Source organism: Squalius cephalus (assembly GCF_949319135.1).
Source record: "Squalius cephalus genome assembly, chromosome: 4".
In the NCBI taxonomy this organism is placed as follows: domain Eukaryota; kingdom Metazoa; phylum Chordata; class Actinopteri; order Cypriniformes; family Leuciscidae; genus Squalius; species Squalius cephalus.
The window spans coordinates 44,600,785-44,615,507 of NC_137125.1; the positions used below are offsets into that span (position 1 = coordinate 44,600,785).

Below are 14,723 nucleotides of genomic sequence, written 5' to 3' on the forward strand. Positions count from 1 at the left end.
TACTTAATAGCATTAGCAGATGTAAGCTTGAGAAATTTCCACACATTTCAGGAATATACATAGCCTGGAAATCCAGACCTAAATCTAAAAGATTAATGGTCTGGCGTCGACTAATGAAAATCGGCCAGCTCGAGGGGCGGCACCAAGCATGCATTTGAAGATCTCACTGCAGTCTGCACGCAACTGAATAACACTACGACCAATCACAACAAGTTATCGCTTAGCTACCAGCGGAGCTAACTGGTAGATTATACTCTTGCGTATCCGGTCGTCAAAACAGCAAAAACGCCCTTCTTGCAAATGAACGATTCGAGCGCCATCTTCTGTTCCTCTTTTAGAGAAAAAGTCTAAATCTTTCATTGTAGTGGCCAAAGCCGTTTCAAACAAATGGTGTTCATCCATAGCCATCTTGAAATGTTTACTAATGACTTCGACTCGCAGCACTGTCCTCATCTCGCCTCTGGCCCGCCTATATCAGATAACCCGATGTGATTGGTGCAGCTCAGATAGAGGGGCATATTTAATGAGCATCATTACTCGACACCAGAGTAACTCGCTGAGCAAATTCAACTTGTGCTCTCGCGAGAACTCTGGATTACCAGGGTAGAATATACATACAAAAGATACGTCTAAAGATTAAAATCATACAACAAATCATAATTTAAATGAACGATTGAACTGACATTGTTCATTTTAGTAAAAATCACTGAGTACACTTGTCAGTCTCAAGTTCAACCAATCAACCCAGTTATCAAAGTTATTGTAAGGAGAGAAAAAAATCATGCTAATATTCTTTTGGGAATGGAAAAATGGGAAAACATTTGGCTGCAGACTTGCTAGTCCTTATAGCCTAATTTAGGCCGAAATTGCAACCATCTTAACCATGTTTTTGTATTCTTTGTTTGTTTAGGTTTTATTTATTTTATAAACAGTCTATTTCCTTTTGATATTTGTTGTTAGAAAATAGCAAAACACAAATCAAGGTTTTAAGCTGCATTTAGACCCATATTTTGGTAACATCATTGGAAAACAATAGAAAAACAAAATGGCTAATTTAAAAAGTTTTCACTGACCATTTGCTAAAACAGAAAAACACTTGACTTTTTCGAGTTTCGAGTCTTGTACACTATTCATGGGAAGTGCCAGGGACGAATGACTTTAATTTAAGAGGGGTGCAGTAAAACCCACGACCCTACTTTTGAGAAAATAAATCGACGCTGGATTGGTCGAGCACAGTCACGTGACCACCGCTGCGCTGGAGTTTTTCTACGACAGCTGGGAGCCGCGCGAGAGAGAGAGGACAGAGCGCGAGAGGCGGCTGTGCCTGCACGCTTCGCACAAAGTTTCTGCAGCATGGGAGACAAGAGGAGTCCGACGAGGTAAAAACAAACAGAAAGAAACTCCCACAGCCGTGGCTTCAAGACACTCGAGGCCATCTCAGGACTCGAAACAGACCATTAGGCAGCGCGCGTGAATGAGAAAGACGCAACAGAGTGGCCACCATGGCGGACTGGCTGTTTTATCAACCTAAAGTGTCATTTCATTAAAGAACGCGTCGCTTGCGCAGGCCTCCCGCTGACTTTTTGCATGGATAAAATCACATATGTGTTACGGAGCTTTCTACAGTCCGAGATGTGATGTTCTTTCTGTTTGTTTTGCTTTTTGAAGGCCGAAACGGCAAGCGAAGCCCTCCTCTGACGACGGCTACTGGGACTGCAGCGTGTGTACATTCAAGAACAGCGCCGAAGCGTTCAAATGCATGATGTGCGATGTCAGGAAGGGAACGTCAACGCGGTGAGTGCCACACGATATCTGAATGCTAACAATCCTCAAATCTAGTGAGCTGCCTAACTGGACGTAATATTTGGACTTTATTCGGTAGCCACAATAGCAGTCCTGATAGCCAGCTCACTATGTTTTGAGACTCAGCCATTAGCCGTGTGTGTGTATTAATAATTACACAGTTAATACAATGTTTATAACCTCAGGAACAAATGTGAGCAATCAGTGTCACATTACTAAACAGCTCTGTTGGTAAAACATCAATGAAATCCTTATCAATTTAGGCTATTTCAGAAGTAATTGGGGTGTATTTCAGTTAATTTGTAATTCTAGACAAGTACATTGGCAAGTCATGACACATCCTATAAGCAAATAACTGTAAGTTGTTCTTTTGGCAGTTCAAACAACTTTGGGATTCACCAATCCTACCGTTAGTATCTACTCATGTCGTAAAATTGGAAGATTAATACTTGTATGATTCATTGTTTCCAAGCATCTTGATGTAATGATGTGTTTGGTAAAGACCAGTTGAAAAGCATGTTAGTGATTTGGAAGGATGAAAACAGACCGCCTATTGCAATATGTGTAATAGAGCATTTTTAATGAAGAGGAACAAATTCAGCAGGACAAGCAATTAACTTTCAAAGAATTAATGCTTGGGTAAAGCTGTTCCTAAATGTGCGGTCAAAATTACTTATGTTCAGAGAATTTTCATGGTCGAAATCAATGCATGTCATTTCCCAACACAGATTTCGCAACTGGTTCAAGTTGGTAATGGGAATTTGCCGCGTTGACTAACAGAAAGCTGTCTGCTTTGAAAGTGACTTCTATGTGAGCTATGCTTTATATGTTGCAACGCTATTGCCGATAGACAATGGGCCTTTTTTGCCCATGAAATGTCACCGAAAATGCATTGGTGCTACTGATTGTTGCTTTCAGCTCTGACAATTTCACTGAAATTTCGCTAATGTGTCTACTGTCTAGGGCTGGAACAAACAATATCTTTTTTTCAATCGATTAATCTACCGATTAATCGAATAGTCTAATGGTTATTTTTTTCCCTCCTGGTTAATGTGTATTGATTTTTTTTTTTTTTTTTTCTGAATAGTTGATTAATCCTTAAGTTAATTTACGTACTTGGGTGTTTACTATGGCTGCGTTCACAGTCGCTTTTGGGGGATTTACAGCAGCAACTGCTTACAAGTGTGATTCCTAAAATGTTTTGTTCATTCAGGAGATTAAAGTAGCTGCTTGAATTTGTTCATTCAGCTGTATGATCAAACAACCGCATTCAACTATCCAAAGTAACAGTGTCAAACATTGCGGTGTCCATAAAACCGTGAAGTTTTACCACGATCGACTAGCCTGGCTAACGTCAGACCTCTTTCTCATTGAGACGTGGTCTGGGAACCACATGTTCATTTTCTCGTATTTGAGGCGTGGTTTACGAATGCCCAGAGCCGTTTATTGGGTGCTATGAATGTCTATCAAATGCGCCTGTACGTAGCTCATAGCCAATCGTTTCAATTATACCAGATGACGTATGTAGAGCGACAGAAATTCGACGAGGAAGAAGACGAAATAAACTTGCGTTCTGAACTACTTAGACCACTATCTAAGGCTGCATCGAAAGGTAACTTCGCGTCTGATGCCATGTTGGATCCATAGATATTAACAAACTGCTTCGGTGTGTCGCATAGACGTAATCATCGTCTTGCTGCTCCCTCCCCGTTCTGTGATTGGTCCCCTCGCTGAGGCGAAAATCTGGTCCATGGTGTCCAGGCTGCCTAGCAGCGTGAATAAAATCGCGCTGCGCACAAGGCAGCATGGGGAAACCCAGGCTAACGATCGACAGCGCGTAATTAAATAAATGAGTCAAATTGAGGCACAAGTTTAAATAACCAACAACAGCGTTGTATGCTTTGTAACATGTCGCAGCCACGACAGCTCGTAAAAAGCAGAATGCTGTATTATCTAGTGCTGTGTAAAATTCCACTGTAGTAGTCCAAATACTAACGCTGCCGTCTCGTCGTTTTGAGGTAAGAGAGCGCCTGGAGGTTTTTTCTTTTTAGATGCTTTTGCAAGTTGTGCTGCCTTGGTTTGAAATGTCTAAAACATTTCCACACTTTAGATCGGGCTCTATTTTTGTAATTGCTGATTTTCTGCATGTTTCCCGGGACCCGCCATCATTGGGGAACATATACAGTGCGAGGAATCAACGCATATCAACTAATTTACAGAATCGATTACGTCGAAGTGTCGTTCCAGCCCTAAATGTGATTGCACCTTAGGACGATATTACAGTGACTGTATATGGAGGAAAACAAGAGTACATAGTCAAATAAAATCAGAGATTTTAATTAGTTGTAGAGAATGAGGGGTCCAATCATACACAGTAGGCCTACGTGTTTTTTTTCGGAGAATCTACAGTCGGTATCAGCCGATGCTCTGCTTTTATCGGCCTCACAGATAGCATCTATCCCGTGGCAGAGATCCAGGAGAGAGCGCTAATGACCTCATCAAAGAAGACATTTAATGGGCTCGTATTTTCTCACCTTCATCTTATCCGTCATAAAAATCCTGTTTTGGAACAGCCAGCGACTGAGTCGGCAGTCAGTTATTTCCCTTATGTCATTAAGATGAGATCAGGTCAGGAAGTAAAGCATTCCTCATCTGCGTTTCGGAACATAAACGCACACTAAAAGCAGATGATGATGATGATGATGACAGACCTCAGCTCTCAACAACAGCACCAGATAATGATCATCTTTCTTTAGGGAGATTGTTTATAAAGCTTTAATTATCTTTCAAGTTTCAGATCCCATTACCACTGCTGAATTAAAGTATTACAGCAGCTATTTGAAGCCAACAAATGTTCATTTTCACTGCAAAAGTGCGTGTGGGAGGGCGGAGGATTTTTATGTGGGGGTGGGGTGCTGTCACTCGTCCAGGCCACCGCAGCAGCTGGCGTCCAGACGGCCTGAACTCATTTGCATTCAACGGCTTAATCAAGAATGCTGTCATCAGAGGAGGCATCATCACATCAGGATGCGCGCACAGCACACACACACACACGGACACTCATACCCATAAATAAACCCATGATTGCACATCTGCCCTGTTATAATGCCTCGGAGACGGCCACAAATGATGGGTTTTAATGATGATGTCCTCTTGATTGTGTGATACTCGCAGGCCATTCATTTACGAAGAATGGAGAGCTTCTTGACACACCGCGTGTTCACTTTTCTGCTGTAAATCTGCTGTTATGCTGCGTTAGGAAAGCAATTGTATACGTAAACGCAAAGACCATGCATTGATTCTGATTGCTGCTTTTTGCTTCATTATCTTTCCAAGCAACCGTCAAATGTGAATGACAACAGGGTGTTTGTATAAATTGCGGTTGTGTGCAGCGGATTGCAGATTAATGTTTTATAAGGGCACGATTTAGCTGAGCCTGACTGATGTGTGGTGAATGATACACGGGTTAATTTAGAGCATGTTTGTTGGCCATCTTATCAGATATTTCATTTGGGTCAGAAGACATGTTTTTCAGCAAGATATTATGAAAAATGTATACGTCCTTTTTTTTTCCCTGTCAAATCAATGAAAATCAGTGGGGTTCTATGTTGTTTTGGACCCCATTAACTTTCATTATAAGGACAAAAACAGGTGGAACCATCTTCAAAATATCTTGTTTTCCACATATTGTAAGAAACTCATACAGGTTTAGAATAACCTGAGGGTGAAAAAATTGGCAAGTTTTATTTTAAGGTGAATAATCTCTTTAAAATCACGCAATACAAGCCTCTGAGTGAATGTTTTTTTAATGTTGCTTCGACACTGGCTATATTTGCTCTTGTTCGAAGAGTGGTTTGTTTACCTAGTTTGTTACCTTGTGCTGACAGACTTGACAGTTAATTGATGAAGCTGCAGAGCTTCTTGTTGAACATTTCAAGCCATTCCCCCATTGACCCACAGAACCTGCCGGCAAACCTCTAATTTCAGTGTACCGACACTCTTTGCCCCCCAGCAAAAGTATTCACACTGCAGTATTATACCATTCAATTACCACAAATAGAGAGAATGTCCCCTCTAGACCAAGCACTTTTTTTCTTTTTACTCGACCTCTCGCGATGACAGATTGAGCAAAAGAACGCTGTATTATGTTGTGTTTCACATTGGAGCTCTATTTGACTTGACATTAATGTACATTTGTGCTGTCACAACAAATTTAAGGCAGTCGATTATAATTTGTTGACATAACCTGTGCGCTCTATAGGGGTATCACTTAGAGAACTGGACCGACCAATCATCCCTTATGACTGTCAGTGTCGGTGAGGTGATGACAAACAGGATTTCGAATGCGAATGATTACTGAGGAAAGCATGAATCTAACCATCATATTTTGCAGTCATAGGCATGTTTTTTAATGCTCAATGATGCAAAAAAAAAAAGCACTATGGTAGAAATGTGAAATATCAAGGAATCCATGTATAATTAGGCTGTAATTTTAATATTTTAATTTTAATTATATTTCTGAAATATTTATTTTTATATGTACAGGACAGGAGGCATTATATTAGTCCGTTGCTACAGTGTGCCATTTGAAGGAGTTGAGCAGCATGTGAAATCCTCTCTAATTGCATGTGTGCAGAAACCCAGAGTGCTGCACTGTGAGTTCTCGTCTCTTTGCCCAAAAAGGCGAAACTAATGCAGTCTGAGAAAGCGTTCCCTGCATGCCAATGCCAAATAAACCAAAAGCCACATAAAACATCCACATTATTAAGTAATTACAATAGCCTGTTATCATTTATTAGAGAAATTTTGCATATGTTTTGCAAAAGCACATGCCCATACAGTCTCAAACGGGTTGACCTCATTTCGATTCTGACAGTTATGAGCCTTTGATGAAAGGAGAGAAAGCTGGATCCCAAAGCGAGGGAGAAGCAATGTGTAACTGCAGTGTGGGATTTTGAAAAGCAGCTAAAAGAAAACGCAAATGCTTGGAAAGAACAGCCGAAAACGGAGTGTGGAGAGGTGGGACAGTGGGAGGCAGTGGGCCATCTGTCAAACGGGGCTTGGCAGTGGAGCGAAGGAAGGAGCAGTATGGAGACTGCATGTTCACACAGTGTAGCGCATTAATCATGGTGTCCCCTCCCATCGCTCAAGCCCATGAGTACACAATCCTCCCCAGTACAGTCATTACACCATAATACAAACATGCAGATATGAACACATCTGAGAGACTCTTGGCTCAGAGGAGAGAACGCAGCCCTTGTGTCCTTCTAAATTAACACAGTAATGTGGGAAAAATGTTTTTGTTTGTGCACTTCTGTAAGAAAAGACATCTTTGCAGACACATTTGGTTACTGTGCTTACATAATAGCTGACATTGACATGATTATATGAAAAAAATTCAAATGAATCAATTTATTTACTAATGAAACTGACTTAAATGTATGAGATGCCAAGTCACATTGTGAGAGCCTCCACATTCAGTGACGTTTTGCTAAGAATACACAATATATTGGTACCATATCAGTTAGCCTTTCTTTCTTTTTTTTTTGCATTTTTAAATATTGGATATACGCTCGTCCAAAAATAAAAGTCGCTGTTTGGATTTAAATAGCCAAATGCTTAAGAGTCTATGATTGGATGGTTATTGTAGTGATTATGTTTCTAGCATGTTATGTGTTTGGCAACAGTTCTTCTAACCCTAATTGATGGAGTATGTAGCTTTTCATTTCTTAAACAACCATGTAGGAAGACACATCATGGCCATATTCCAGGATGACAATGTCAAGATTCATCAGGCTCAGATTGTGAAAGATTGGTTGGGAGGGAGCATGAAGAATAATTTTTACACATGAATTGGCACCTCTGAGTCCAGACCTTAAATCCATTGAAAGTATGGGATGTGCTGGATTTCTGTACCTGACCCGAATCACTTCTTACCCAAAACCGACATGCATAATTTCTTTTCAAAAGAAAAACCCGACCTGAGACAGACCTGATAAAATTAGACCCGAGTCTGACACGACGGCATTTATTTTCGAACCCAAATGGCCCCGAACGTACTCGGCATTGCACAGCCTGCAGCTCCATGGTCAGTCATGAACAATCCCGGTGTCCTGCTGACTGATTTGGCCACTGTTCCATTACTTTAATTTATTTACTTACTTATTATTATTATTAATTTATATTATTGCCTGCCCGATGGATACACGTTATTTCTGAGTTCTGCTTTCAATTGTGACCAGTGGATTGGATAAATAAACGTAATGGCTCGATAAAAATTAAATCGATAGTCTAATAAATCATGGATTCGTTAGTGTCTGCAATGCTATTTACGTCATGTCGGGCGAAGGACTCTGCACACACAAAAAAAAAGCCCTGCATGACCATGCAGCGTAATGACGTGAGTGGCTTTTCCTGGTGGATCTCATAGCTATAAGATGGATTTCTGAGTGCGAGGTAACAAACGTTTGTTCCTTTTCTATGTGCGTTTCTCAAAAATGCACTTAACACGAACGTGCAAGTACGCGTTGAAGTGCCGAAATGTCAAATCAACTATAAACTTTAATTCAACTATAATCCCTGGCTTCCGGGAAACGGCCGTACGTAAGTAGAGTTCCGGCAGAAGAGTGACCTTTGACGTAGGAGTAGCGTAAGCTTAGGTGAGAGTAGGGCTGGGCGATATATCGCATGACATTGTTAGGCGCATCTCGTCAGTAAAGCCGGTTCCTTGATTAGTAGTAAATCGCCATCACCTGCTTTCAGATTGAGCGGCATTTACTACAAAGAGCCGTAGTTAACTGACAAGCTGAGCCATATCGCATTAATTATCGCAGGCGATATGTCCGCGATAATTAATGCGATACGTCTCAGCTTGTCAAACTCAATCACATCTTTTCTTATATCGAAATCCTTTTACATTTCTCTTAAAAAGATTCTTGCTTTAGACTTCTAATTCATGACCGGTGTTTTGCTTTGCTCTATCCTCTGCACTTCCGCGCTCGTAAATACATCATGTGTCGGGTCTTAGATCACACTTCTGCTGGAACTAGACTCGCGGAAGTGGAATTAGGCCGTTACCGAAAGCCAGAGATTATAGTTTATAAACAAGGGTGCACATGCGTAGTAAATAAACTATGCACACCAGAAAATGTGGAGGGAAGCGCTTTTAAGTACCAACATTTTTGGGGACAGGGACACGTTTACTTACTGGAGTAGGATTTTTCTCCATCTCTGGTAAGATAGCAATAATGATGATAAGTGTGTTTATTAATTATTAGTGGTGCAACGAATCACAGTTGATCCGTGATCCCATGGTTCGGCACGCATGTGATTCGTGGATTAACTGCTAAGTTTAACCATCATAGAGTGTTGATTGGACGTGTTTTGTCTTGCCAATTCACACATTCAAACAATTTTAAATGCAGAAGAAGAGGTGAAAATAGGGACTTGCGTGCTGTTATCACAGCCGCAAAAACCCAATGCTCGCACAGAGAAGAGCGAAAGGCGTGTGTCAGACAGTTCTCTAACACCGAATTGATTCCTGTTTTATGTTTAATTGCGCTTAAACGGACACATACACACAAGATTGTCAAAATACCCGTCTCTGCAAGTATTCTCATTGTTATGTCAAGTGAACAGTTGAGAAAGAAACCGAATGCGTCTCACTCTCAGTATATTTGGTCCGTACATTCATTCGGTCTTAAAGTGACAGCAGCCTGCTGTTGTCTGTGTCATAAATGTTAATCAAATAAAAAAACATCATCATCTTCCATGTGCGAGTGAAAGGAAGATAGTGAGGAGAGCAGTCAGGAGGAAAGTGATGACGAAAGCTTGTAGGACAAGTGTGCCGTGTAAAGTCTGAGTAACAAGCAGCATATCCAGGTGCTCCCTTGAGAACCAGACCAAAAAAAGTTGTGTGCACCCCGTTTATAAAGTTATGAATATAGATATTTTTCTTACAAAAACGCATCGCTTTGCTTTATAAGGCCTTTATTAACACCCTTGAGCCGTATGGATTACTTTTATCATGGATGGATGTGCTTTTTTGGGCTTTAAAATCTAAGGGACCATTCACTCCCATTATAAAGCTTAGCAGAGCCAGGTTTTTTTTTATATAACTCCAAGTGTGAAAGAGTCATATACACCTAGGATGGCTTGAGGGTGAGTAAATTATGGGATGATTATTATTTTTAGGTGAACTAACCCTTTAATACCAAGTGTAAATGGGGCCCTTCACTAAGTTATTTTATTATGTCCATTTTATTTATTTAAAAAGTAGCCATGTAATAAGCAGGATTATATAAAGTCAGTGAGTCATTATTGCAAAAATAAACCCAGTATTGACCAAATAGTTTGGATTATATAAAAGCGTAGTTGCAACTTGAATGCGTGAGACGAAGAGTGACTAATGACTGAGTAATTTCACAAAATCTCTCAATCGCTCATAACAAACATTCAGAATTAAGCAGGATCAGCAATGTTAAGGCCGAATTAATCTTGTCTGGCATGGAAGAAATGCATCACAAAGTGATCGATTGATTTACTCTGAATGGCACGTCTAACAGTGCTGAGTGTGACGGGTGTGACAAATCCACAGCAAGCAGCAAGGTCTTGACATGCAGCGAGGTAACAACAATAATAATGGCCATTTTCACTTGCTTTGGGCTCAGGATCAATGCTAATGACCAGTTCTTGGCTGCTCCGCTTTAAAGCTCTAGATGTCCTAATTTCACAATGTGTGACTTAATTAGCTATTCCCAAAGCACTCGGGGGTTATGGATGAAAGCGTAAACATTGCACCAGTGCACAGATACTGAGAAGCTGTTTTTAAAATCACTGTGTGTGTGCTGGCAAAGCAGACAGCAACTATGCTGGCCTTCATACTGCTCTGTTGTGGTCTGTTTTTGGTGTAACAGCTGTTGTTCCTGACATTAGAGCAACAGTCGTTCTAAACACCACGCTACTGAGGGGACTTGACCCCGAGCTCTGATCTGAGATCAGTATGGGTAGTTCAGCTCGTAGGTCCAGATATAATCTGTAATTGCCACAGCGGTCGGATCGTTAATTAGGGGTGTAACAACTGATGCGTTAAAATAAGAGCAAGACAGTATTCTACAAACAGACCTCAGTAGAACAAGGGCTGTTCTAGCAGTGGCCAATTGGTCATTTACATCCATTGGTTCAATCAAGAGCTGGTGTTTTAAATAGATTTTTATGAGAATTATTATTATAGAATTGTTCTTTTTTTCTCTCTCTCTCTTCAGTGTGGTTTAGTTTTTCTTAGTCTATCATTCATGCCAAAGTGGATGTTAATTTGTATAATTTAAAATTTTATTTTCTCAGCACAGTCTAGTGTAATTACAGTCTAGTTCCATTTTATTTTTATTTATTTTATTTTTATTTGATAAAATTTTTATAAAATGTTATAGCATTTTTATTAATATTTAAGGTTCATGTTTAGGCATGGAAAGCTAGTATATTAGGGATATATTAGCTTGTATTAGGAAGTGAAATTACCAGGCTTTTTGTTTCCCTGCTCTATAAAGGAAAACCGATGAGTGAAATTGTGTCTGTTTCTCAACTACTGAGAAAACACATTCTTCTCCGATTACTCCATGTAGGCAAGATTTCTCAACTGGCTACAACACTTGCTTGTTTTAACTTGTTTCCCCCCCCCCCCACATAGTCCTTTTCATTTGGCCCTAGTGAGGTTGTTATCCCGATTTGAGAAATCTCACTTTCTCGCCTCTCACACTTTCTTATTTTTTTCCCCTCACAGGAAACCTCGTCCTGTTCCCCAACTGGTAGCCCAGCAAGTCACACAGCAGTTTGCTTCACCCACACAGCCTAAAAAAGAGAAAAAGGAAAAGACTGAGAAGGACAAGAATGAGAGAGCACCGACACTGAAAAAGAACAGCCACAAGAAAATGAGGTGAAACATTGCAATACTGTGTTTATGAATTTACTAAGTAGTTCCTACTCCCCAAACTAATTAACTAGTTGTTTATTTTGCATTTTACGTAGCACACCTCACACTGTGGAAAATGTATATGGTTGTTCTCTATTTCAATATAAAATTTTACCTGCCACAATGTACTGAGAATTATAGAACATTTTTCTCCCTTTAGTGACAGGTTTTACAAAAGAATTTCAACAAAAAAAAAAAAAAATTTGTTTCTTGAGCACCAGATATTAGAATGATTTCTTACGGATTATGTGACACTGAAGTAATGATGGTGAAAATCAGCTTGTAATATTTAAAATTGTAGTATTTTACCATATCGCTGTTTTACTCCATTTTAAAAAATTTGTATATTTGCTTAATGTTACTATGCATTTTAAATATGTTAGGGTTCCTTATGAAAAATGTAAAGTACAGAGTTTTGTTCAAATATACGTTTATGTATGCCAAGTAAGTCTTCAAAATCAATGTTTCTGATGTCATGATTAATCTCTTAGCTCATTAGTTTGGTTCATTGCCTCCCTAAGTCTTTTTTAATTGCCTATGGATGAGAAAATGCCTGCAAAACCAAGCCTGCTGGTCTTTACATAGTGCTTTATTCAATACAGATTGTTTTAAAGCAGCTGCACGGTAATAAACGGGTAAATGAGTGTTAATTTAGCAAAATTCATAAGTTCTACTGAAGACAGTTGTGTCAGAAATGTTAAATGTTGATTCAGTTCAGTTCAATAACGGTGTCAATGTTGCAAAGTTCATCAATTGTAAACATTCAATTCATCTAATAAAGCAGCTCTACAGAAGGCAATAGTGTCATTATTCAGCTCAAGTGAAGTCAATTTTCTGATTTGTTCTTTATTGCTCTCTATCCTGCAGGCCCAGGTTAAAAAATGTGGACCGGAGCAGCGCACAGCATCTGGAAGTGACAGTGGGAGATCTGACGGTTATCATAACAGACTTTAAGGAGAAAACTAAGCCCTCCTCCAGCTCGTCCTCCAGCGCGACATCTGGAGACCACCACAGCCAGAGCGGATCCAACTCAGACAACACAGAGAAGGGGATCTCCAGATCCTCGTCCCCGCGAGGGGAGGTTTCCTCACTCAACGGAGAGTCTCACTAGGAACCCGTGGAGTATGAACATTACTTCCAGTCTCCTGCACCTAATATATCCATTTTAAACGAACAGACACAGGAGTGCGCTTATGTATGTCAAGACTTAACGAGACACAGACTTAACCCAGCAATATAAGCCATCTCTCTCTACTACCACAGTTATGGGATCTGGAACATAGGATTTCACCATGATATTCTTGATTTGTCCTGATTTGTTACAATGCCTAGTAGGTCAGCTCGAGATAAACTGTAGAGTTTGTAAGCAGATTTGAATTTGATGACATTTAGACAGTTTAATTAACATGGTGGTATTATTAATTTAGATAAGTGTTGTTGTCTGTTTGGATGTGGACACTCCGTTCATGTTCTCTTCACTATAGTTTCGTAAACCATTTTTTAAAACCACAGTCTGTAATTGTTGCAACAGCACACATTACATCCTGGGAATTGACCCTGGGGCTTAAAAACATGTTGATTCAACTAGAACGTTGTAGTAAACATACTTGCTTTTACATTAATGACAGTTGCAGCAGTTGCGTATTGAAACTTTAATATACTTTCAATGCATTACGGGGTGAGCGTTCAGCCCTCTATGAATAACTGTGATCGAAACAGTACTTCCTTTTTCAATTGTTTGTTGCACCTGCTGGTACTTTTGTACAGTTTTACGAAAACCCCATCAAATTCATTGTTTATTTGTTCTTGTTCATGCCGTTTTATTTGACACTTGTCATGGTAGATTGCATCACATTTGTGCGGCTAGTTGTTCTACCAGCGCTGTTTTGTGTTAGATTGTCTTTATATAATTCTGTTAATTCCATGAGAAACATTTTTGACAAAAAAAGGCAAATGAATTTGTAAGATGTTAAATTCATCCCCTACTTTATGATGAATGGTGGTATATAAATATATTGCAGTATAGGAAATATCTCTTAATAAAATTTAAGATTTAGACTCCTGTCGTCAGTAAACAGATTTATTTCTAGGGCAAACAAAGACCTTAAGGGAGTGATTATCAAATTTGTTTTTTTTGTGTGGTGAAATGTCTTTTCATTTCTTTGTGAAATGCACATGACATGCATGAGGGTGATATTCAAAGTGTTGTGGTTTTTACCTCACCATGAGGAGTGATGCAATATGTGACATACAGGTTCAGTCAGAGTCAATGTAGAGCATTGTTGCTTGACAGCTAATAGCAGTGTCTTAACTCAACTTGACAATCCATTTCTCAATAGACATTGCCTTATACAGCAGGAGGAAACGTTTAATTATTTTTATCTGACTGAAGCACAGAGCAGAAAGCCTGTTTTGCTGGTAGACAAATCCAGTTCCTCTGTGCTCCCCTTAGGGAATATTGAATATTCATGATGTTGTGACATTTTAGTCTACATGTACTATTGTTATGTTTGACATTTATTCCTCTATACATAAAAGTAAATATTTTAAATGTACAATTAAAATTTTAGTTACTAACCATTATTACACAAGTCATGCTTTTAATTTTACTAGTAGGTACGGTTCTAAGAATTAAAAAATAATAATTTTAATTACTAGTCATAATGGCTATTAAGTTCACTTAAAAAAATCCTACTTGTAAGATTAAAATGCATGTAACAATTGCTATTATTAATAATCATTTAAAATCAGAAGTTCGTGATTAAAATACTTATAACTTTGCTTGTAAATTGAGGAATCAGTCTTGAAAGGTTTGTTGTAGTGTAGGGGTCTTTCTCACGCCACTTGTATGTGGGGGATGGTGGTGGTCGTTAATGATAGGAAGCTTGCCTCATTTGTGCGAATCGGTTCTCTCGAAGTTCATTTCAAAGAACCGATACAGTTGTTCTTTAGG

At 39.3% G+C, this 14,723-nt stretch overlaps 1 protein-coding gene across 1 annotated transcript; it reads left to right on the plus strand.

Moving 5' to 3' along the window:
• Positions 1-1,254: 1,254 nt before the first annotated feature.
• yaf2 (YY1 associated factor 2) lies at positions 1,255-13,603 on the plus strand. Its single transcript, XM_079868150.1, has 4 exons — positions 1,255-1,379; positions 1,669-1,794; positions 11,582-11,734; positions 12,638-13,603. The coding sequence occupies exons 1-4, from the start codon at positions 1,354-1,356 to the stop codon at positions 12,879-12,881; spliced, it is 549 nt and encodes a 182-aa protein (XP_079724276.1). The 5' UTR covers positions 1,255-1,353; the 3' UTR covers positions 12,882-13,603.
• The last annotated feature ends 1,120 nt before the right edge of the window (positions 13,604-14,723 follow it).